The sequence below is a fragment of the Theobroma cacao genome, chromosome 2 (assembly GCF_053813885.1).
Source record: "Theobroma cacao isolate CCN51 chromosome 2, ASM5381388v1, whole genome shotgun sequence".
Taxonomy (NCBI): Eukaryota; Viridiplantae; Streptophyta; class Magnoliopsida; order Malvales; family Malvaceae; genus Theobroma; species Theobroma cacao.
The window spans coordinates 3,720,089-3,745,779 of record NC_142640.1 but is presented as its reverse complement, the minus strand read 5'-3'; the positions used below and the strand labels follow the sequence as shown (position 1 = coordinate 3,745,779).

The 25,691-nt window shown below is 36.1% G+C and overlaps 4 protein-coding genes, 1 non-coding gene and 1 pseudogene across 5 annotated transcripts; 4 read left to right on the top strand and 2 right to left on the bottom strand.

Moving 5' to 3' along the window:
* Positions 1-726: 726 nt before the first annotated feature.
* On the bottom strand, positions 727-1,943 carry LOC18607677 (polyprenal reductase 2 pseudogene; annotated as a pseudogene).
* A 390-nt stretch (positions 1,944-2,333) lies between these two features.
* LOC18607676 (polyprenal reductase 2-like) lies at positions 2,334-5,397 on the bottom strand. Its single transcript, XM_007041951.3, has 6 exons — positions 5,049-5,397; positions 3,859-4,208; positions 3,371-3,605; positions 2,931-3,029; positions 2,720-2,791; positions 2,334-2,633 (listed from the first exon to the last, which is right to left on the bottom strand). The coding sequence occupies exons 1-6, from the start codon at positions 5,202-5,204 to the stop codon at positions 2,529-2,531; spliced, it is 1,017 nt and encodes a 338-aa protein (XP_007042013.3). The 5' UTR covers positions 5,205-5,397; the 3' UTR covers positions 2,334-2,528.
* Positions 5,398-5,590: 193 nt separating this feature from the next.
* LOC18607675 (protein BASIC PENTACYSTEINE4-like) lies at positions 5,591-8,898 on the top strand. The gene is made up of 3 exons (XM_007041947.3): positions 5,591-5,722; positions 7,473-7,654; positions 7,759-8,898. The coding sequence occupies exons 2-3, from the start codon at positions 7,586-7,588 to the stop codon at positions 8,620-8,622; spliced, it is 933 nt and encodes a 310-aa protein (XP_007042009.3). The 5' UTR covers positions 5,591-5,722; positions 7,473-7,585; the 3' UTR covers positions 8,623-8,898.
* Positions 8,899-15,568: 6,670 nt separating this feature from the next.
* Positions 15,569-19,693, top strand: LOC18607674 (bZIP transcription factor 29-like). The gene is made up of 5 exons (XM_018116245.2): positions 15,569-15,992; positions 16,170-17,646; positions 17,753-17,885; positions 17,971-18,055; positions 18,966-19,693. Exons 2-5 carry the CDS (start codon positions 16,337-16,339, stop codon positions 19,211-19,213), a joined length of 1,776 nt encoding a protein of 591 aa, XP_017971734.2. The 5' UTR covers positions 15,569-15,992; positions 16,170-16,336; the 3' UTR covers positions 19,214-19,693.
* A 570-nt stretch (positions 19,694-20,263) lies between these two features.
* TRNAL-CAA (transfer RNA leucine (anticodon CAA)) lies at positions 20,264-20,347 on the top strand. The gene has a single exon. It is a non-coding gene; the product is annotated as a tRNA-Leu (tRNA).
* A 105-nt stretch (positions 20,348-20,452) lies between these two features.
* LOC18607673 (FMN-linked oxidoreductases superfamily protein) lies at positions 20,453-24,871 on the top strand. The gene is made up of 10 exons (XM_007041940.3): positions 20,453-20,873; positions 21,010-21,126; positions 21,223-21,459; positions 21,735-21,984; positions 22,071-22,327; positions 22,684-22,956; positions 23,166-23,447; positions 23,578-23,698; positions 24,152-24,321; positions 24,419-24,871. The coding sequence occupies exons 1-10, from the start codon at positions 20,580-20,582 to the stop codon at positions 24,515-24,517; spliced, it is 2,100 nt and encodes a 699-aa protein (XP_007042002.3). The 5' UTR covers positions 20,453-20,579; the 3' UTR covers positions 24,518-24,871.
* Positions 24,872-25,691: the final 820 nt, after the last annotated feature.

Genomic DNA, 25,691 nt, shown 5'->3' with positions numbered 1-25,691 from the left:
ATACTTAAACAATTACTTTAGGTACTAAAACCCCTTAAGGAAATTACAGTCAAGCGTACAATGCCTTATATAATTAGTGCTCCTAAACCTTAAAAGATGAATGGGATGATAGCAAATTGAGTTCTTGGGTAATTTAACCAATTTTCAAAGTTGTGAAGATATCACTTATGCGTTTCAGCTGCTGCAAACCCCAGATTTGCCACCTGCAGTAAGTTTTTTTTTTTTTTTTAAAATCAAGAGATAACTTCCATTAATCAATGAGGAATTAAAAGGTTCCCCAAATAAGAACAAAAGCAACGTCCAGAAGGCTGAAAAAGGATGGTATGCCCTTGAACAAAAACTAGCATATCTTCCAGAAACACCACGAAGGGCCACCTGCAGTAAGTAGATGGAGTAAGAGAGATCTTACAATCCCAGCCAAATAGTGTGGAGATGAAACAGTTACCAACCAATCTGCGGTAGGAATTACAGTCATCAATTTTGTTCAGCATGTGCCCACGCCCCACGGTGAGCCCTATTGAAGATTTGAACATGTCAGCTAACGGGAAGGTGAGAGAAGCAGAGGAGCATCAAAATGACCCTTTGCGCAAACAATCATAATTCAGTTGCCATCTGCCTAAACCTGGTCAACCAGCAAAGTTCTAATTCCATCCCCTATCCGAATACATGGAACTATAATAGATACATAAACATGGGCTTCCGCAACGCCTTTGCGACAACAACACATCAAGTTTGGTGACTTACTAGGATTGCATGACAAAGGCATTGAAATATAGCACTACCAATCTACTGTCGCCATCCAAGCTTCATAAAGATGATTTACAGATTCCCACCAATCAATTTCAATGGCTGTAATCTTATTCTTTCCTTTAATGATGAATTTGGACACCAGGGTCCAGAGTAAATTTAAACACCACCGGCGCACAATTGCAGCAGAGTGACAGTGGTGCTGCTATGCAGTAACTAAACATGGAAGAATGGTTTGAGATTTGAGCTTCCATTAACATAAGTAGGAAAACGATTCGCCAGACCCTGTATTGCTCAACTAGTGTCGAATGAGATTCATGCAAAGAAAAGATATGTGAACCCCCTGTCAAGTGGCTATGGCTAGCAAGATGTGAAAAATGAGATGGGTCAGAATTCATTGGAGCCATTGCGTATGCATATAGCCATGCTGTGAGGAGCAGCGTCCAGATGGAAGCCATCACGTAGAAATGGGAGAAGAATCTCCGAGGAACAATTTTGGATTTGCAGTGAAGGAAAGTTCAGTATTGTGTCAAAGCAGATTCGAAAACCCGAATCTATTCTGATTCATTAATTTCACTGCAAGCTACAGATAGCTCAAGCTCAGAGTAAGCTTGAGTCTTGACAAAACTATGGCGGAAACAATGGTCTAATTAAACAGAAATACCAAAACGCAAATCCTACAAGGCTGCAACAATTCATTGCCAAACATACTGAAATAATGGTACTAATTTAAAAGAATTAGAGACAATGGTACTCAGTTTCCAAATTTGGCAAACTGGCTTAAATTTCAGCTTCCCGTCTCTCCGGATCGGAGCCTGAAATCAACATTCACTCAAGTTGCTAACATGATAAAGGAAAAAATTTGCACTTAGTTTAAAAGACATTGAAACCCAAAAAGGTATAGCTTCGCTTTCCTTTTTCCTCAAGAAAACAATGGATCTAAACGAAGACATAGACAACTTTGCATCAAAGAATTAAAAAACACTCACAAAAGAAGATGGTTGCCTGATCTTCCCTCTTTGTGCAAACCCCACAATAAGTTCATGAAATGAACTCAGCTTGGAACTGGGTATTGAAGCTGAGATAATAGGCAGAACCACTGCAACCCAAGTGGCTCTCAGCCATGCAACAAGCCCAACCACCATTTTTCACCAAAAAAGAAACCCCAGATCAAAAGCAAGATGTAATAGTTTTTCTTGTTTGATATAAAAAAAAACGCTGGATGATAGATGAGTTTAACCGAGTTTTAAAGAATTTCTGAACTTTGAAACATTGTTAATGAGGAGAACTGATAGCCTCTGACTCGTTAATAAAAGCAGTGTCAGCATCGAGTCGTAAAGAGTAAAGACTTGCTATGTCTGCTATTCTGCCTTGGGCGCTTTGCGCTTGCCCGGATCAGAAACGGTATTGTTTTCGTACAACAAGCTTGAACACTCCCACAGTATACTTTTTCAACAAGAGTGTAACCAACTTGGCCATAACTAGCCATGACATACAGACTTCGATTGTAGGACTTCCTTCTGGCATAGCATTCATTCAATCATGCTTTCATGGCATGGTGAAAACAATTTATTTCAAGTGATCCATTTACTGAAAATAACACTTCAACATTATACCATTATCATTCATTCAGTGATGCTAAAACATCATCAGTTTATGCTCACATACATCCGAGCATGCCACCTCCTAACATACTGAAACTTGCAACTTAGTTACTCAACCACCACATAAAATCACAGCCAGCGCACAATATTAAAAATTAGTACAAGGGGTTATAAACATTAGTAGAGGAATGGTATAATAGCAAATCGATTTCTTGGGTAATTTTCAAATTTGCAAAGGTACCACTTATGCGTTTCGGCTGCTGCAAACCCCAAATTTGCCACCTGCCAGAACTCAATACAACATTTCAGTTCATGCGTACAGTACAGAAACGATGGGGGATTTTACTGTGCTAGAGAAAAAAAAATACCACAAATACAAAAAGTAGCCAAACGGTCAGATCTCCTCCTCCACTAGCAACCACCATACCAGCATATATGACCTTCATCATTAGTGATAAGTAAACAAAAACAATGCAGTCATTAGAAATACAGGCTGATAAGATTTTCTCTATATCACTAAGAAATCACTAAAATGGCCAGTAAGCAGAAAGGATAGATGGAGAAAGAGAGAGATCTTACAATCTCAGCTAAATAGTGTGGAGATGAAACAATTTCAAACCAATCTCCAGTAGGAATTACGTAGTCATCAACTTGTTCAGCATGTGCTTGCACTGAACCCTAATGAAGATTCAACCCAGTCAGCTAATGGGAAGGTAAGAGAAGCAGAGGAACTTCAAAATGACCCTTTAAGCAAACAACAATTCAATTGGCCCTCCCTAAACCTCTTCAATCAACAAAGTACCAATTCCATCCCCTATCCAAATACATGGAATTTTAATGGATACATAAACATGGGCTTCCGCAGCACCTTGTGGAAATAATATCAAAACTTCTTGTTTTAAATAGAACTGTAAACAAGTGCGATTTGTTTTGTTCTGGCATCTGTTAAATTGTTATTTTCATTGCATAGATAACTTTGAAACAACAACAAATCAAGTCCATGAAACAGTGTTACTTACTAGACTTGCATGACAACGGCACTGATAAATCCAACCCCAAAGAAATATAGCACTACCAATCCACTGGCTCCATCCAAGCTTCATGAGAGGATTTACAGATCCACACCAATCAATTTCAATAGCTGGCATCTGATTCTTTCCTTTAACAATGAATTCGGCCACCAGGCTCAGAGTAAAGTTAAACACCTTAGGCGCTAGAGTGCAGCAAAGTGACAGTGGTGCTGCTATGTAGTAACTAACCATGGAAGAATTGTTTGGGAAGGAAAAAAACAACAGATCATTATCTAAAGCATTCTCATTACGTAAATAAAAGTCAAAAGGAGCAGCATTAATATTTTGACACTTTATTTAGTATATTAAAGATGAATATAGATGTATACATTCACAAATGAAAAGAAAATAACCATCAAACGTTTTCAAGTAGCAACAAAGTCTAACCTAGTTATTTAGAAGAGAGCCATATACTGGAAGATGTTTAAGAAACTCACAACAAGCCAGTTAGATAGCCAAATATGTGCATTCGAGCTGAGGGGCTATAGTTAGATACATTAAATGTCTCAAAAAGGCGTCTCAAGACTTGAGCTTCCATTAACAAAAGCAGAAGCACAATTCGCCAGATGCTGTATCTGTGCTCAAGTGCTGTCAAATGAGATTTATGAAATGACAAGATATGCGAACCTCCTGTCAAGTGGCTAGCAAGATGTAAAATATGAAATGACTCGGAGGTCAGTGGTGCCATCCTATACGCATACAACCATGTTGTAAGGAGTAAAATGGTTGTCCACACAACAGCCACCATGTAGACATGAGAGAAGAATCTATGAGGAACAGTGAATTTCTGCAATCCAAGGGTAAAACAGAGTAAGTTAGTTAGTCAGGTCAAATAGTATCAATAAGAAAAGATGCCCCTGCAATCCCGAAGAGAAGAATATTATGAAAGAGAAAACGACAAAAGAGGAGTAATTGAACAGTTTCTATGCTAAACTTCTGAAAAATGCTGCTTAATGATAACTGCAACATGCAGTTATATAAAGCACAATAGGAAAGGCACATTTTCATTCAAGCCAAATAACATTCTGGACTTCCATTGGAGGAAAGTTCAGTTGCATGAGATACTTGTCAAAGCAGATTTGAAACCCCATGTGAATCCATTAACCTCGTGGTAAATTACAGTCAGCCTCAGCCCATTCTGAGTAATTTTTAAAAAACTATAGTGGAACCACGTAAGAAGCAGAACTACTCTTGATCACCTTTTAAACGAGAGCAAGGGTAAACCAACTTATTCATTTGCTAGGTAGCTGAACATTTTCAGTGCAAGAAAATGATGGTCTCATTCAACAGAAATATAAGAGTAAAATCCTACAACAACTGTATTCATTTACAGAATTACCAAACCTTCACTCAAAACAGTAACATGAAAAGAGAAACATCAATCATCAACATTTCTCAACTTGTAATAACAGCAGTTAACACTTTAACTGAACCCACCATAACTGCAGTAGTTAATTTCCTGAACCTCACATTAACTGAAAAAGAACACTCATCATAGAACACACACAATTCAGATAATGCATAACTTGCTTTCCTCTTTTCCAGATAAGAAATTATGAATTTAAACAAACAAAAAAAAACACATAGACAATGGCAAAGACAGAAGTTTTCAAATTAAAAAACTCACACAAGAACATGGTTGCATGGTTTTCCCTCTCTTTGCAAACTTCGAAACAAGTTGATGGAATGAACTCAGCTTAGAACTGGGTATTGGAGCTATAACAATGGGCAGAGTAACTGCAATCCAAGCGGCTCTCAGCAATGTAACAAGACCAAGCTCCATTTTTTGCTAAAAACCCAGGACAAAAAAAAAGCTTTAAGAGATGAAACAAGAAAACGACAATGTCATCGATGAAGAGAAGTGAAATATGAATGAAAAAAGCGCGGCTGTGTAAAGCGTTTGAGACGTGAAGTGAAAGAGATTCAAGACGTGCTAGAGTGTGCCAAGCTTCCCGGAGGGCCGTGGCAGGGTCCCCCCGCCGCCCACAGGATCTAAAACGCTACGTTTAGGACAAACTAGATTCCTCCTGCTTTAATTCTTTTTCTTTATTAATTGTTCATTAGTAAAGGAGGAGAGAGTGAAAAGAAATCTCGAAAACGACTACGTTTTTGTCCTTCGACTGGCTAGTGCGAGAACGCCGTCGTTTATGGCGGGAAGAGAAAAAAAAATTATATCAACACTTTCGACAATCATTTTATTTCGTCTCTGGCGATCGAACTCCCCTTTGGTTTCCGTTTTCAGACCGAAATTTCAGGCATCTTCGAATCATTGCTCCATTACTCAGTAAAAGAACAAAAAAAGTAAGTTTTTTTTTTCTAATTTTCCATTGTTTTTGTTGAAGATCTCCCAATTTCTTTGTATATCTTTATGTGTCGAGCATTTTTTAGGTTTATGCTCAGTGTTTCATTTTATCTACAAAAAGGAAGACTTTCGATGATGGTCAAAAGCCCTAACTTTACTGAAAATTGGAAATCACCTGAGTCGAACATTTTCTTTTTTTTCCTTTTTCTGTAACATTTTCTCTTTCACTTACCTCTTTTTATTGTTTATATCTAATTAGTCCAAGGTTCGTTTTAGCTAAATATTTTAATTTTTTTTTTTTCGATTTTATGCTTGTTAATCAACTCGGCTTAAGGAATGTGCTTAATTAGGGCTTGCTTACATACATGCTTATATGTTGGACTCAAGTTTTTTTTTTAAAAAAAAAATTTGTTGAATTTCTTTTGAAGTGTATGAAGCTGATCTGTTAATAGAAAGAACAAAGAAAGATAAAGACAGAACCTTTCTTCTTTGTTTTTCATTGCTATAAGTTTGGGAAATTAGGAATTTGCGTTGTTCATTGCATGGGGATAGTAAATATTCGACAAGAATTATCTGGGATTTTTCAAGATTTTTCTTTTAAAGTTTGTGTGCCTATCATTTGATTTATTCTGGAATTTAGGTTATGTGCTAAAAGAGATGCCTCTGAAACTTAAAATGATTTGCAACTGAATTAAATTTGAGTTCAAATTCGCATAAATTGTGACAGGGTTTGCAGTTATAACTTTCATGAAGCTTATGGGATTTTTCAGTGCCTATATTTGATGTTTTTCCTTATTTGTGAACTAACCAACATAAGAGTTAGTAAGTAGTAGAAAGTTGCTTGACTGTATTCATAGTAGATACCTGCTTACCATTTTTTGCAGCCTGGATGTTCGTCAACCACTGGATGTCGTCGTGCCGTCTTAGGCTGCTTGCCTTATTGTTAACTACTTAGCATGCATTGAGTACTTTACGATGAAGATTTCATTGTCCCATTTATTACAAGTATTTTCTTAATAGGCTTAATTAGTTGTAACTCTCATATGCTTGAGGCTCCTGGGCTTGAGTGTTTGTTTTTGATCAGTAAATTTAAGCGTTCTTTTCAAAATATGCCTGCCCTTTACTTAGAGTCGCTTTTTTTTTTTTTTTTTTGAAGAGTGATGCCTTTACAATTTAAACTTCTAACTGAGCACCTGTTCTCAGTGTGGCTTTTTGCCTGGATTTCAAAGTATTTGGAGAAGAGGTGTTAATTGAATTAGGAAGATCTGAATATTGTATAAAATTGCTTTGGTATTGACTTCGATATATTGAAGATATTTAGTTATCAAAAAAGTTATTCTATGTTCACTAATAAGTTTGTACTCTTGTCAGGGAGATACCTTATTTCACTGGTTGTTGGTGATATGACCATAAAAACGAAGTTTTACGTTTTCGTTGTCCTTTTTTGGTTCTGGTCTTGTGATTGTAACATGTACAGCTTCTCTTTGACAGCTAAAAGTCTATACTTTCTGTCTGATTTTTGGTTATTTTCTTTGTTATTTGTCATAGTTGTTTATTTTTCCTTCTCTGAATTGCCGACTTTTGGAATAGTGGATTGTTTAGTTTACTCTCTATTGCCATGTGGTTGCACATTTCTGGTGGTCTAGTCTTTTACTTACTAAGATTTGGAGGGGAATTCTCTATACCTCATTGCTAGTTGCTTTGCAAATTACTTGAAATTGAACCTTGGACTTTTCATTGTATAAACAGATAGCATGCTGTACATGCCTGAAACTCGTTGACTTTTGTGTTCACATTAACGTTTGAGGAGTGGGTTGGCTTGTGAACAGATTTTAGTTCAATTAAAAAAGAGTTGGTATTAGATGGATGGTGCTGGGCAACAAGAAAGTGGGAGATATAAGCTGGATTACTACAAAGGGGCACACACTCCGGTAAGAAGAAAGCTAACAATTCTCCACTGAACCACGTTGCTTTAGTCTTTATGTAATAGTTCAATAGTTGATTTAGCTAAGTAGGATGCAAATGATACATGCAGTGGAACATGATGCCACAACATCACATGAAGGAACAAAACAACGCCTTGGTCATGAATAAGAAAATCATGTCCATACTCGCTGAGAGGGATGCTGCTATTCGAGAACGGAACATTGCGATTTCTGAGAAGAAGGAAGCCCTGGCTGCTAGAGATGAGGCCCTCCAGCAGCGGGACAAAGCACTTGCTGAGCGGGATAGTGCCTTAATGGATAGAGATAATGCTTTAGCTGTGTTACAGTATCGTGAAAATGCCATGAACTTCCCTTTGGGTGGTGGTATTCAGCGTGGAGGAAAACGCATGCACCCCACGTACCATTCAACTGATGTGGGTGAAACTCTCAACAGTGAAATGCATGTTACTGATGCCCTCCCAGTATCTACCATTGCTTGTGAAGAAGGCAAGTCTCGCCCTGTAAAGCGGACAAAGGAGAATAAAGCTGTTTCCTCAAAGTCAGCACGAAAGGTGAAGAAAGTGGCTGAGGATTTAAACAGGCAAGCTGGTACTGAGGTGAAGAAGTGTAAATCTGAGTGGAATGGTCAGGATATTGGGTTGAACATGGTCAACTTTGATGAAACCACAATGCCTGTACCAGTTTGCTCCTGCACAGGAGTTCCCCGACAGTGCTACAAGTGGGGAAATGGTGGGTGGCAGTCGTCTTGTTGCACCACCACCATGTCATCATACCCATTGCCACAGATGCCAAACAAGCGCCATGCCCGAGTGGGTGGCCGGAAGATGAGTGGTAGTGTCTTCACAAAGTTGCTTAGTCGGCTGGCTGCTGAAGGCCAAGATCTTTCAATACCATTGGATCTCAAGAACTACTGGGCTAGACATGGGACAAATCGTTATATCACCATCAAGTAGCTTGTGGACAAACTCGTACATGGAGTATGTTTCTGCCTCAGAGCCTCTCATTCTGGTGCAGTCTACCACAAAGATTCGATGGAACTAGAATTGAATTGCATGAAAAGGTATGGAGCTTTTTGATGGAAGGATGTTTCCTTTGCTCCATTAATGTAGGTTTTTGTAATTCCTAAAATATTAATCTCCGGTTTACTGGAGTTTACTCATGTGGCAGTCTAGATGGCCGGAACAAAGTGGTTCTTTATTTTCAGTCAATTCTCATATTCCATTTGGTAATCTTAACAATCCTAATACCCTTCAGCCATCCCAGAAAGGATAATTTCATCCTTGCATACAGACCCAGGAGCTCCATTGCCATTTCTTTTGTGCATTATGGGTTGAATGGATTATGAACACATTTGATGAGATTCCCACGCATTATAACAAAACTATTGTAAATTCTCCTTGATTCCAATGCTAGGGTTATTGTGCTGGTTGACTTGAGGGCATGGTACATGTTGATGCTGGTCTTTCGTTTATCAGGATAATGGTAGATGAATTAAACAAGGGGGTGCCTTTATGTTCGGCTCAAGAAGCATCAGATTTGACGAGGAGACAGCGGCGCTACTACCGGGGCCCAACCGAAACTACCATGTAACATAACATGACTGCTGAAGAATGTTAGTCCAAATATAAGGAGCATATTTTATTTCATCTAGTGTATAGTTTCTATTGAATTATAGATTCTTGGATTGGAAATAAATTACAAGCCAGCACATTGTTGCTAACGTTCACACACATGGATATTTTAGCAGTATACTTTTAATAATTTAATCTCAAAACAACTATATTAATGTTATACGTCGATCACGGTACTCGCCATTGTTTTCAAAGTACTGAAATTATGTTTCCACGTTAGCATTAATTTGATCAATTATTTAAGAGTTATATTATACGTTGAAGTGGGGCACAGCCTCAACCAATTGCCCGTGCGGACATTGACGGCATCACATGGCAGTCCAAAATTGCTGCAGCCTCCCAAGTCCAGAGTCGATGTGTTTCCATCAGTCGTGGGGCTTCTGGCAGATATCGATTTGTGGGGTTTTTCCCCCCCTTCGCCATCTTGCTTAGCCTATAAACGACACTAACTAAGTTTAATTAGGATATAATTCTATATTTCTAAACATGTTTCGAGATTACAAAATGGAGATTTGGAATGTTTGGTAATGGAAATATAAATCTTGTGATTAGCATCCAAGTGCTAGGAAACAAAAGAGCATTCACTCGATGCCGACAAATATAAGAACTTGGTTGGTACTGAGAGTCCTGCATTTGTGCATCGGGAGATCAATGCTGACCCACAATTTTTTTAAGGGCAAAATCTCCCAAAGATTTGTTCCTTCCAAGTTCCAACACGAGAAAGTTTGTACCCACTTGTGGTAGGGTTCCGAGCAAGAAGAAAAAAGAAAAACGACGTCGTTTATCACACGGCGTTGTCGTCTTCCCAGGCCACATCCATGACAAAACGGCCTCTCCCTATCACATTGTTAATGGGTTTGCCTAATTTCTAAAGTGGGCCCAACCCAAGAAGTGGGCCGTAATTTCACTTTTTTCGTTTTATGATTGACAACAGCTTAAAATTGGAGTGGATAAGCTTACCACACCCCTCCTTCTCCCTATACGCACCCAAAACGCTCCACGTGTCCCGAAAAAGCGATTGTCACGTATTTATTAACACGTGTTACTATCGTGGTCCCCCCCTTCGATGATCCGGTCAAACTTGAAGATACCATCAACGTCATAGATCGTTCCACGTGTCAAACATGACGGATCTGTCGGGGAAGTATGGATCAGGGGACGCCGATGCAACTGTTTAACATTTTTTAAGCAAAAAAAAAATGCTATTATCTTACAAATCGAGTTAAATAATTTAAATTTCAAAAATTATAATTCGAAAAATTAATCAATAATTATAATTACTAAAATTTTATATATAAATTAATGGTGAAATTTAAAAATCTCATTTATTGATATATAAAATAATAAATGTTTTTGTTATAAAAGTGAACTTTTTTTTTTTGAAAGTTTATTATAAAAGTGAACTAAATTCATGCACTATGGTATGTGGAACATAATTGGACCCCCAATTTTTTGGACTCATGTCTTAATTATTGTGACTCATTATGACTATTTGGATTTCATGAATAGGGAAGGATGAAGATAGAAAAGATGGGAAAAGGGTTGGATTTTTTTAATTTATTTTTTGTCGTCAATAATTTTTCTTTTATCCCATGTGAAGTTGTTTTCTATTTAATAGAAGTCAACTCGACCTTGTTGTAAAATTCATAGAGAAAATTAAACTATTAACACTTGAATGAATATGTATTTGACAGTAGTTCAGATTTGTACATGTCACGATCATGTACATTGACTTTTAGGCCACACTGCATTACCCCCTAATTTAGTCATTCACCTTTTTTTTTTAATTATGTCAAGGAGAATTTAGATTATTCGTTTTGTTAGCTATAAGTAAATATTTATTTTTTGTATAATAATGAAGTGATTTATACAAGATTTTACTCTCCCTTTTTTAATTTTGACTTAAAATTATACATCTTTTAAATGTACTATTAAAGATATTTTTAATAGTACTCTTCGTATTTTTTTTTACAATGTTTTTGTAAATTTTATTGCATTATATAAAATTTTAACTATATTATGAATAAGATATAATTATAAAAATTACATATACTAATAAAAATTACACTTTTGATATTACTATTAAATGTGAAAAAAATATGATTAAAAGTATAAATAGTTTTAATTTTTAAAATTTAATTACATAAAAAATATGTTACTTAAAGAGTATAATTAAAATTAAAATTTATTATAATGTTAGTGAAAATATATTTGTGTTTGTAAGTTTTTAAGTTAGAGTAAATGCTTGGTTGGGGGGAATCGAATAGTCATTCCCCCCCTATTTTCATTATTGAGATAAAGTTACATTTGATTCAATTAAATGGTTATTTTTCAGAATAACCATTCAAAGAGAAACATGAATAGCCATTATCAATGTCTCATTTGTAATAGTTATTCCAAATTGTTAAAAATAAGAAAATAAGTTGATTAGACAAATATATATTTTTATAATTTAAAAAATTATCTTATAAAAAAATACTAAACCTATTTTTTTTCTCTCTCTTCCTCACTCCTTCTCTCTCTAAAGCACAACAGACACAAAATTTTTTACTTCATTTAAAAAAAAAGAAATGGAAATATTTAAATATTATTTAATATATTAATATTATTTCACTATAATAAATATTATAAAGTATATTACTTAATATTATTATTTGAATATAATATGTAATAAAGAATATATTTTATATTTTAATATTAAATATTATTTAATTATAATAAAAAGTTTAATTATCTTCTAATAAAAAATATTATTAAATTATAATAAAAATATATTTATCTTTTGATGAAAATATTATTTAATTATAGTAAAAGTTATTTTGATTTTATTGCCCATAATATTTTTATCTTTTAACAAAATAAATTTTTTAATTGTAATAAAAAATATTTATTTCTCATCATAGTTTTTTTTTAATTAACATTTTTTTAAATTTTAATAAATAGTATTTTTATAATTTATTCATTATTCTTTAACCATTTTTAAAATTATTCTTGTTAACCAAATAATGGAATAAGTAACAATAACAATTTCTATCTTATTCCATTTTCATGAACTATCATAAATAACAGTTATTCTTTTTATATTATATATTTTTTTAAATAATTATTTTATTTTTATTATATTATTTCTAGTGAACCAAGCATGCCATTACTTAAAAGGACAAGGAAAAGATGAGATAGTTTGGTTGATTGATTGCCATAACATTTGTTTCGGTCACGAAACATTTATAATTTCGAAAAGGTTAAAATGAATTTCTAGAATATTTCAACTTACGAAGCAAGCAATTCTATATTCAACACGAATTCCTTAGTCAAAGGCAAGTAGGCTACTGAAAGAAAATCTAGTATACTTGTGTTCCACGCTTTGCTTTAAAAGTTTAGAATTATATGCATTTTATGCAACAGAACTCAAAAAATAAAAAAAAAAACTTATAAATTTATTATTTTTAACGTTGATTTGTAATGATTTTTACTGCATTAATTTGTCTGTTATGCTTAATAATATTAAATTTGTATAAATTAATTAGTAAGATAATTGCTTAAGTAATCTTAGTGTAACATCAAAAATTGCCCAACCCACAATGCTACTTCATGGGACCACGTACATAACCTCGGTTTGTAACATGTCGTTTTCCTTACAAAAATCAATCTCGTTCCAAATTCCGGGGGAGCCGGGGGGGGGGGGGGGGGGGGGGGGGGTTACAGTGAAACTACTGTCGACTGTCGTCTCGAACATCAACCATGTGCATGCTGCCCAAAAAACATAAAAGCTTTGAAGAAGAAATTCAATAATGCAAGCAAAATGGTTGGTCGGTTGGTTAGATTTCCTCGCAGCAAAGCTTGACGAGTGGCAAGAACTAAGGGAAACTACTTACCATTCTAACATTGTTTGTGGGTTAACTTGGTTTCATCCCAACTTGAAGCTAGTTTGAGAGTTTTTCCTTTGATTTTCTTATACACATTGTGTAGTATTAATTATTTTATTTTATATTATATATTTAAAATTTTTGAATAAACGAAATTAACTGTATAGGTGAAATTTGTCACATACACACGGATTATGTGGTAATGCCATGGTTGGGCTTTTGGCAACATTGTGTATTAAAATTTTGGACAATGTACGAATGCAAGATCAGGAGTGCCATGGGAAATTCCAAACTGCTTCTAAAATTTGTCCATATAATTGAATAATAGTGGGACGATTAGATATTATGAGGGCCATTCCGATTTTTTTTCTTTTTTTAATTTTTAAAAAATTTTTCTGAGCCAGTTTCAGTTTATCAAATTATGAGATATTAATTTGTAAGAGAAAAAAAATGTGCAAATAATGGATTATTTTACTTAATCAAACGAAAAGGTGAGATATTCTCTTGGTCTCAACTGCATGGACCTGTCTGCTGGTAACCTAGAACCAGGATCAATGACATGATATATTAAGCATTAAGATAAGGATTGCGGTGGTGGGGTCTATTTCTTCTCTCTTTATGTCAGTCACAGGGTAAAAGGCAGAAGAAGGTGAAAGTTTGGTTGTAACTTTCTCTCGTATAATTTATTATCTTCTGTTTGGTGGTGGGGACTTAGCATTAATTATTACTGATTATATGTTTACGAGTCAAAAAAAAAAAAAGGTTGTCCAATCAAGGAGAATTCTTTAATAATTATTAGAACCTAATAATTAACCATCGTAATTGATTACAATTTTCCGATAAAAAATATAATATTTTAAAAAGTTTTTCAATTATTTTTAAAAAATTAAATAAATTTTTATTTTTATTAAATTTAATTATTTTTTATTTTTTATTTTAAATAAATAAATAATTTATTATAATTCACAATTAAATATCTATTATTTTATTATTGATATAATGTTGATGTAAAATATAAAAATGCCATATAAATATAAAATTATATCACATTAATATAAAATATGATAATAAATAATATTAAATCAAACATTAATTATAAAAGTTTATAAGTTCGAAATAAAAATATAAATGCTTGCTTAAATGTAACAAAAAGTATAATTTATTTAAACTTTCTTAAATAATTAAAAAACTTTTTTAAGTATTATATAAAAATACTTGGAAAAAGTATAAGTGAAAATAATATGAAGGAGTGACATTATTGCATCTATAAATTTATATTGTTTATTTATAATATTATTATTTTTAAAATTTGAATCATTTAACACATCTCAAAAAATAAAATTTATATTAACTAATTAAATGTGCAAGTACATAATTTGAGATGATCTGAAATGACAATGATGATGAGGATGAAACCTTTTTCCAGGGTTCATAATATTGTTGGGGATTACTTCTAAGCACATGTAAATTGTAATGCAAGTTCATTGCATATCTTTATCTTATGCACTGAATTTAAAATATTCGACTGGTAATATATTATTTGGCAAGAATACCAACAACAACAACAACATGTTTCTGTATGCGTTCGAAAGATGCCGAACCGATTGCAGAACGTGCATGCATTGCTTAATATTTGAGTTCCTTGTTGCGTTGGTCAAATAGAAATTAGGCAGCACGATACAGCATTGAGCCTTCTTCTTCAAGTTAAAATACGACCTTGGGACTATAAGAAATCCCTTATCCATAAGACAAAACAAAAACATGGGGTGATTTCTTTTATTGTTTGTGTCAAGTACAAGATAAAAATCGAAGAATAAATCTGTAATGAGGAAGGTAAGCTGCCATGCCCGGCATTGAAGAAATCTCCATTACCAAGTTTAGTGAAGTCTTATGCAGGAAAATTATTCATGAAGATAGAAAATAAAAAAAAAAAATCAAAGGTTCATGTAATATGTACAAAAGAAGAAAAAAAAAAAGAGAGAGGTTATTGTAATTGAGTTAGGTGAGTCACACACACATAGTTGCAATGACTAGCAAGAAAGGAAATCGAAAGGCAAACATGATAAACATTTATAAAATAAATAACGGTGTAATTGTTTTAATTAAAATGCAAAATGGTTATCATAAATTGAAAGATGTTAATAAACACTCATAGTTTAATTATTTGATAAGAGTGGTAGTGTTGGGGGGCATTTAAAAAAAAGAAGTTAGGAGAAATTCATTGCTAAATAAGCTGCGGAGACAAAGGTGTCTAATTGTCAAATTGAAGTCGGAATCAAATTGAAATGCAAATCCAAATGCAAATGCAAATGAAATTTATTTTCTTCTTTTCTTAATTTCGCGCGTAGATTACGTGCATGTCATGAAACCCGTGTCCCGTCTCCCGTCTCCCGTCTCCCTTAGAAGTAGAACCTTTAAAAAAAAATAAAGAAAAGAAACCCACAAGAGAGAAGGGAAGAGAGAGAGAGAGAGAGAGAGAGTTTTCTTTTTTTTTTCCTAGAGGGAGAAAGCATCCTTTTTGTCAAAGTTTCTAGAGCGAGAAAACCAAACCAAAAAAAACTTTTTCTTTTTTTTTAAAGAAAATATATAAAATATATTTTTTATTTCTTTAAATTTTTTTTCTACAGAGAAACAGAGAGAGAGAGAGAGAAAGCGCCTGCCGCTAAATTCGGCGGAGATTTTAGAGGTGGTGCCACCTTGCTAACTTGCACCTGCTCTGCCCAACTTGATATTGCCAAAATTGCACCGGACGGCCATTTTTTCCTTTTTGGGTTTCTCTTTGTTTTTGCTTCATTTTTTCCTATGCTTTGACCGTCTAGTGACAAGGTACTTAAAACACTAGTAATATATATATATATTTGCTCTCTTATTCTTCTAAATAATCTTTAACAGGTTTCTTTACTTGGCTTTCTTTCCCTGTTATTTTGTTGTAAATTTTGCCGATTCTACTTTACTTTTCTGTTCCTACTGTCAAATTTGCTTGCTTTATCTCTCATTTTGCAGATTCTGGTGGGTTTTGATTATGTTATATCGTTGCTCTTCTTGGTTTGAAGTGAGCTAGGTTAAGCTTTCAATCGGCAAGTGTTTTTTTGTTTTTTTTTGAGCCTTTTGTGTCAAAGGTGTAATCGTTTTTTTGCATTATTATTGTTGGTAAGAAAAAGGAAGAAAAAATGGGTGATAGTGAAGAAGGTAACACTGATGTGATGCAAAGGATTCAATCTTCATTTGGGACATCATCATCTTCAATTCCTAAACAACCTTTGTCAATGAACCAACTCGAAATACCTCAGTTGAATCCTAATCAAATCAGGGCTCCTAGACATTTCTCTCATTTTGGCCAAAACTTTAATGGTGGTGTTGGTGATGCTGCTAATAAAAGAGTCGGTATCCCTCCTTCACACCCTAACCAGATCCCGCCCATTTCGCCTTATTCACAGATCCCTGTGTCCCGCCAAATGAACCAGCAAATGGGTTCTCAGAGTTTTAGTCCGGGACCTACTCATTCCCGGTCTTTGTCACAGCCTTCTTCATTCTTTTCCCTTGATTCTTTGCCTCCCTTAAGCCCTTCACCGTTTCGTGATTGTTCGTCTGTGGCGGTTCCAGACCAAATTTGTACTGATGTGTCTATGGAAGACAGGGATGCAGCTTCGCATTCTTTGTTGCCACCCTCTCCTTTTTCTAGGGGGAATTCTCCACGGGTTGGAGAGAGTTTGCCCCCTCGAAAGTCCCATAGGCGGTCCAATAGTGATATTCCATTTGGATTTAATACGATAATGCAATCTTCACCACCTCTTATTCCGTTAAGGGGTTCGGGTGGTTTGGAACGATCAGTGTCTGGAAAGGAAAATTCGGGAGTGCCTAAGCCAGCTCAGTTGGTGAAGAAGGAAACTAGTTGGGAGAGAGGTGCTGATGGAAATGCGGAAGGAATGGGTGAGAGGAAATCGGAAGGGGAAGTTGTGGATGATTTGTTTTCTGCTTATATGAATTTGGATAACATTGATGCGTTGAATTCTTCTGGCACTGATGATAAGAACAATGGTACTGAGAATCATGAAGATTTGGATAGCAGAGCAAGTGGAACAAAGACCAATGGAGGTGATAGCAGTGATAATGAAGCCGAAAGCAGTGTGAATGAAAGTGGGAACAGTGCGCTGCGAGGTGGAATGAATTCAACTGACAAGAGGGAAGGGATCAAAAGGAGTGCAGGAGGAGATATTGCTCCAACCGGTAGACACTATAGAAGTGTTTCCATGGATAGTTTTATGGGGAAGTTGAACTTTGGTGATGAGTCTCCAAAATTACCACCTTCACCTGGAACTCGTCCTGGACAACTGTCGCCTAGCAATTCAATTGATGGGAATTCAGCTGCCTTTAGTTTGGAGTTTGGAAATGGTGAGTTCAGTGGGGCTGAACTGAAGAAAATTATGGCAAATGAGAAGCTTGCTGAGATTGCAATGTCTGACCCAAAACGTGCGAAGAGGTATCCTACTGTTCAAGTCTACTGCTTTACTATACATAATACCTTTTTGATCAGACAAAATGATTCCATCTACATTCCACCTAACAAATTCGTTGGTCCTTTTAAGGATTCTTGCAAATCGTCAATCAGCTGCTCGTTCCAAAGAACGGAAGATGCGGTATATTTCAGAGTTGGAGCACAAGGTTCAGACTCTGCAGACTGAAGCTACCACATTGTCTGCTCAGCTAACACTTTTACAGGTGAGGATTTGGGGCACAGAATGCTCTAGCAGTATTTTGCTACTCTCCTGTTTCTCATATCTCATCTTCAACTTTAAATATTCAGAGAGATTCTGTTGGGCTTACAAATCAGAACAACGAGTTGAAATTTCGCCTTCAAGCCATGGAGCAACAGGCACAACTCCGTGATGGTATAATCTGATTTTCATTTCATAAATTTTTTGCCTTTTTCCTTTGACAGAAGAAGTATTTAGATTTTTGAATTGTGTGGGATGCTGTTACGGATGACTGATTGGATTTGTTGGCAATTTAGCTCATTGATTAACATGCTTTAAATGAGTAGTTTTCCGATACTTATCTTAGAATATCGCTATTTTAATGCATTTATCTTCAAGTGATGGGAAAAAATTTATAAAACCATTGAGAAAGAAAGATGCATAATTTTATGTTTGTGCAATGTTGCGAGCCTGTATTTAACCTCTAATTGTTACCCCATTACATTTTTTTGGGGTACAAGTTTGCCCGTTGCATTTTCATCACCTTTCCGATCATCCTTGTGTTTTACTACATTAAGGTTAAACCTGAAAGTGCTATTCGGAAAGTTATAGCCATGTGTGATAGTGCGGTTTCACACCTATAATATGCTAAGATTTTAGCTGCTTCATATTGATGTAGCAATGTGGATAAGGTCACTTTTTGAATTGAAGTCATAAATTTGTAGTGTAATGACCATAGCTGGAAGCTTAAAATGCACCCAAAATAGTATCATTGCATTGATTACACAAAACAGCTATCGGATCTGTTTGCAAGCTCTTGAAAGATGGTCAAAATATCATTAACACTCTTTGTCCAATAAATTAAATGTATCATGTCTGTGCCTGCTGTTACAAAGTCTCATACATGGTAAATGCTCAAGCCTGCTGAACTGTATGATAGCTTGTCTCAAAAGTGGAGGTAGTGGTCGGCATGTATGCCTTGCTAATTCATCTTTTTTATAACTCATTTGATTTCTTGTTCCAAGTTGTCCATCCTAAAACTGCATCTTGTGAAATTTAAAGTTCAATAGCTTGTCCCTTACTTTATTGTGTTGCATTTGGACAGCTCTAAATGAAGCATTAACTGCAGAGGTCCGGCGATTAAAGCTTGCTACTCAAGAGCTAGGTGGTGATTCTGACCCCTCCAAGGGCATGGTTTCCCAACAGCTTTCTGTTAACCACCAGATGTTCCAGCTACACCAGCAGCAGTCTTCCCAGCTTAACATTCCTCATCAGTTCCAGCAGCAGCAGCTGCCGCCACAGCCCCAACAGCAGAATGGGAACACAACTGCAAAAACGGAGTCGAATCAGTAGCTCGTGACCTTCAGAAGAGTTGAAAAGTCAAGATGCCAGTCCAATCAGTAGCTTGTGAGTCTTGGAAGAGTTGAAAAGTCGTGATGCCTATTTGACTATGCTATTATTCCGTAATTTCTTCATGCGCATTCATTCATTAGTTTTCCATCTCCAACTTCAATGAATTTCATGGTTGTGGTAATTGCAGTTCAACCTGTGTCGGACATCTATCTCGGATCATGGTACGAAGTAATATACAGCTTAAATAATCATATCATTTACAGTTATAGCTTTTAATTATTTATGGTAGATAATCATCTTATTGGAATGTAAAACATTAAGTTGACATGATTTGTTGCCATGATATTAGAAGAGTTGAACTTAACTCTTCAGTCTTTTGTGTCGTTTCAGTAAAGAGTTGGGTATTTCGTTTAACTGTTTGCCCATTGGCTTGTCCAGTTTGATCTATCAATGGATGTTAAATATCTTACCTTACGAGTATCACTTGGGCATATGTGTTTGTGCTATGCAAGTTTTTATTTTTTGCTTCTGACATGGGTGGCTTAAGGATTAAGGTTTCTATCTGTCAAATACTGGTTTCTAAGTTCAATAAACCAAATGAAGCAAACCAAGCTTGTGGACTGGGGAATATGAAGCTTGTGTTTCATGCATCCTTGTTTTGTTGTTTTGATATATCAAAAAGATGTAGGGAGATCGTAAATTTGAATACACCTCAGAAAGTTGGCCTTGGAGACATCTATTAATGATTCATTAGGCAGTAACTCGGGAATAAGAAGCAATTATCATGAACTCTTTTCTTTCCAAATCAGATAGAAACGAAAAATTGAATGGAATCTGGTTTGCATTCTGGTTACGCAAATTCCATAAATGGAACTTGCTTGTGCTTGTTCGGCTAGGAGCATATGGGGGGATTTTCTAGGTCCGGCAAAGATTTTATGACATGCTTCCCACTCAAGTGCAAGAACCATAGTCCGAACGCCTAAATAATCATAAACTTTTTAAGCCTAAAAATTTGAATATATTTTACTCGTACAATGGATTAACCGGATTGTCAGGATGGCCGAGTGGTCTAAGGCGCCAGACTCAAGTTCTGGTCCTCGAAAGAGGGCGTGGGTTCAAATCCCACTTCTGACAACTCTCTTTTTCGTTTTTCCTGCGAGCAATGCTAACGACGTCGTTTGGATAATCCCTCACCACATTGAAACAACGGCACTTCGTCTACGTCGTTTCGATTGCCTCCTTGAACAACAATCCCACGTACCATAAGCCCTAAGGAGTAGCCACTTCTTGTTACTGGAAACAAAGCTCACTCGCCGTAGTAGACAGGCAGCGAACCGAGTTCGTTTGCCGAGTGAACTCGCCAGCGATGGCCGAGTCGTCAATAGATATTAGTATGGTGACAAATTCGGAGATGGAAGGGGTCCCATCTTCACAGCCGCCATCGAACTCAGACGGAGCTACTCAACAAACACCGGAAGAACTGGTGGGCAGAGCGATTGCTCCAATAAAGCGAGAGTTTCTGCGACCGCCGCCACCCTCTAGAACCACCCAAAATGACGCCGCCTCTGACGCCAACTCCAGCGCCAACGCCAAACAATCTCAGTCTAGCTTAGTCAAGGAAAAGAAATCAAAACGACAACTCAAACGAGAGCGTCGTCAGGTCCCAAAATTTTCAACCTAATTTATTTTCTTATTCTACAAAACTGCATTTTTTATTTGCCAGGCAGGAGGATATTTTGTTCTTTGTAGTTATATATAATATGTGATCATTAAAATGTTTTTTGTTGGGTCTTCAGGAACAAAAATCTTCTTTAAATCTTTGTCCTGAGATAGCAAAGACTGGAGATGTTAATGCTTGTCCTTATAAAAATAAATGTCGTTTCAGCCATGACATACAAGCCTTTATGGCTCAGGTATTTTAATACCCTGAATTTAGAATTTTCTCAAATTCGGCTAATTTTTTTTCTTTTTGGAGATTTAATAAGTAGATTTTGTTTTGTTGAATGTAGAAACCGGCTGATTTGGAGGGCGAATGCCCATTTGTAAGAGCAGATGCACCCTGCCCTTATGGTTTAGCGTGCAGGTTTGCGGGCACGCATAAGGATGGTGCTTCGGCTGCTAGTGCAAACGTGTTGAAGAAAAGCTCTGAGGTCAATGGACTAAGCAAAGATGTTCAGAAACTTTTGTGGAAAAACAAAATGCGCTTTACCAAAGCAGATGCTGTAATCAAATCTCTTGGACTTACGGTATGGTGAACCAACAGTTTTATAACTGATTGGCAATTCTTAATATTGTCAATTATTATTGAATAGGCTTTATTTGCTTTTATCTGTAATTATATGCATTTTGCATGTATTTCGCTTAAAATTTCTAATGAACTCCTTGAAACGGCAACTGCCTAGATAAATTAATGTTTTTGGTATTTCCTCATCTTTATCTGTTTGGAGATTTTTACTTCGGGCATTTCCATCACGTTGTATCATCATCATGATTTGTTGTTATTATCAATGCAATAATTCAGGGGCCCAACTGGAAAATAAAGAAGCTTGTAGATAAGGAGGAAGACAAAGTTGTTTCAAATGGTTCTCATGCTGTTAGTGAAACTGAGTGCAAACTGGTGGCCAATGACTCAGTTGACTGTTCGGAGTGCCCTCCAACATTTTCACCAGCAGATAATGTTGAGGAGGCATGTGCATCTGATGAGCTTAGACCCTCGAAGAAAGCAAAATCTGTAGTTGATGAAAAGTGTTGCTCTGATGAAGTGGAGAATGGTAGTCTTCTTGTGGAGTTTATTCTTTGTTAATACTTAATTTTCACACATTCATGAAGTTTATGACCAAATTATGTAATTCAACAGATGCAACTGTTTTGGAGAAGGATGTTGAAAAAAACTCTACAGAAACTGAATCTGTTCATACAGCCGATGATATGCTTGCAGAACCTGATAGGAGCCTCAAGATACACCCTCGTGAAAAGAAGCTTATTGATTTCAGAGAAAAGCTGTATCTTGCTCCTCTAACCACTGTTGGGAATCTTCCTTTCCGTAGGGTTTGCAAAATATTAGGAGCAGATGTGACATGCGGTGAAATGGCAATGTGCACCAATCTTTTGCAGGTATGTATATCACCGCTGCTTACTGATTTGTGTAGCAGGGGCAAACTGATAGTTTATTCTTTCAATAATAGTTAGAATAATATGCTGTGATTTGCAGGTTCAGTACAGCCAGTGGAATAAATTTGAATAGTGTTCTTTCTCAGCAAGGAATCCCAAATAAGAAATTAGTGTTATGTCTTGACTTAATTATTAGAATATGCATATCGATTGGGAACTAATGTTAAATTGTTAGACTTCACTTTCGGTGGTTCTTCTGGTGGCCTTTCTCCTTTTTATTTCTTTATCATTATTATTATAAAAATGTATTCTATGCTTGATATGTGAGGTTCTCTATGACACTTCTTCTGTGGCAACAGGGTCAAGCTTCAGAATGGGCTCTGCTGAGGCGACATTCATCCGAGGATTTGTTTGGTGTCCAGATATGTGGAGCACATCCAGACACTGTTGCACGTACTGTTGAACTTATAGATAAGGAGTGTACAGTGGACTTCATTGACATTAATATGGGGTGCCCAATTGATATTGTTGTTAATAAGGGTGCTGGATCTTCTCTCCTCACAAAACCATTGCGTATGAAAGGCATCATTGAAGCAGCCTCTGGCACTGTAGATAAACCTATAACTGTTAAGGTACTTGGTGACATTTATATTATTAATTCATTTAAATGCATTCCTATTTCTGTTACATGTGGGCTCAGTTGTTCTTAATTTGTTGTTTATCTGATCTTTTTGTCAACCTTTTCTTATCAAGCTTGCTCATCTTTCCCTCTTCTTTACATGCACGTGTTACAATCATCAGGCATTTTCAGGATATGTAATTATAGTTTTTGTTATGCCAGGTGCGGACAGGTTATTTTGAAGGTAAAAACCGCATTGATTCATTAATTGCAGAAATTGGCAGTTGGGGTGCTACTGCAGTGACAATACATGGTCGCTCACGTCAGCAACGCTACAGTAAACTTGCTGATTGGGATTATATATACCAGTGTGTCCGGAAGGCCCCCAGTATGCTGCAAGTTTTGGGTAATGGGGATATTTTCTCATATTTAGACTCGAAAAATCACAGATCTGACTGCCCTGAGCTCTCAACATGTATGATTGCTCGAGGGGCACTAATTAAGGTGCTGTATTTAGATTTTAACATGTTGAATCTCCTTGACATGATACCTGACAACATTAAATTATTTATCGTGCTTCTGAATTGTGCTTCAGAGAATTTTAGCCTGTTATAACAGCTAATGTGCATTGCAGCCTTGGTTATTTACTGAAATCAAGGAACAGAGGCACTGGGATATCAGTTCGGGGGAGAGGTTGAATATTCTGAAGGATTATGTGCGTTTTGGCCTTGAGCATTGGGGATCTGACCGAAAAGGTATGCAGTATTACTTTACCAGGCATACAATATGCAGAATGAGGTTTATATAATTTAGTTTAAATTCCTTCGATTAGCTTTGTCAAGAATCAACGACAACATTGTGCTGGTATTTTGGTATGGGAAACATTGTTCTTTCTATCTGCTGTGATTGAGTTGATAAATCCAAGCATTTTTCTCTCTATTTTAGCCTAAGCTGCTTGATATTAACTTTATGTTTAATTAGTGTCAAACTACCTGTTCAAGTTTTAGCATACTGATTGAAGTTGTGAAAGCATCCCGTAAAAATTTTATGATATCTTTCTAATAAGCTTAGAGATGTGAAATACGTTTTGTGTAAAAAGTTTGCAACCGTTATTGGTACTTCATTTATACCTGCTAGCTATGAACATATACATTTTTATTGAATAACTATTATGGTGTAAAGTTGTCTGGAATTGACTGAATTTGCAGGAGTCGAAACAACTAGGCATTTCTTGTTGGAATGGCTTAGCTACACTTGTAGGTATATACCTGTTGGTCTTTTAGATGTCATCCCACAACGGCTGAACTGGCGTCCTCCGTCCTATTATGGACGTGATGACCTTGAGACATTAATGGCCTCTGACTCTGCAGCTGACTGGGTATGCAGCTGCTTCCCATTACCTCGAATAACATCTTGCAGTAACGGTGCTACATGTAATCCTGACTAATTTCTTCTTCACTTGTGCTGTTGTGCAGGTCCGAATATCTGAAATGCTGCTTGGCAAGGTTCCAGATGGCTTCACATTTGCGCCAAAGCACAAATCCAATGCTTATGATCGAGCAGAAAATGGCTAATTTTATGCCATATTTAATTACTGTATTATTATTAATGAATCTAATAGTCCTCAGGTGCAAATGATGTGTTTTTCCATTCCCGTGGCTCGTTCAATTGCAGAAGTATAGCCATTGAGTGAAGAAATTATTCAGGTGATATCGCAAAGCCTTCAAGTGTGTAATGAAGTTGTTAGTTTAAACTGGCATCTTATTTGTGCTTCTAGCTTCTATAATTGAAGGAAGTGTGTTCATCTTGCTCCAAATTTTGTACCGTTTAACCTGTATAACATTAAAATATGTAATTGTACGAGATACTATTGATTACAATTTTTCATTTGAATGGTCAAAATGAAGTTGAGATATAGTTTTGAGGGATCTTTTTGCATTCAGACATCTATGATTGATAACTTTGGCTTCTGAATCAATGTTTATCACGGTTAAATATTCTGAAACATGTTAATGCGAATAAAGGAACGAATACATGATGTGCTCGTTTTTGGCTGGAAGGATATTTATGCTTCACAAGAAACCTTCTTCACTGATTAGGGTTCTCGGCAATCTGGTATTTTTGGTGGGCTTGTTTAGGATGGCTTAATGAAAGAATACTTATGATTAATTCTTCACGTCTGTCTGCTATAAATGTAATGTAATACTGCAACACATGGCCATTATTCCTATTGATAAGATTGGATTCGTCCTGCCGGGTAGGTAGAGATATGCTTTGCAGTTTGCAGCAGTCAGATGATCTGTTGGCTAATTTTTTGGACTTCCTAATCTCTTCTTGCACCGTGCGGCTTTCTCATTGCAAACCCTCCTAACCCACATATAGGTGCATACTGGAATAAACCATGAAGCATAAAGTTCCTTAACTTGGTGCTTGTTTCGTTTTCATTGCCGAACCCCCAACACACATCGACACATACGACCATGGTTACTGTTCCTGAGGATGAAGGAAATAGCCATAACTTAGACTGGTGATCGATCCATGGATAACTTTCTTAAGGATTTTCTTCTTCCCAATAAATTAATCTTTCTTTTAAGAAAAAAGGCTCTGAATAGGATGTAACTTCCGAGTTTCAAAGGTCACCAGATTAGCCCGGGGCTCGGGCCTAATAAGTTGATTGAGCTGCTGCGAAAGGGGATTGATGCTGTGTTGAGTCCTCGTGGTTCCCTACTGATTTTCAGTAGCACTAGA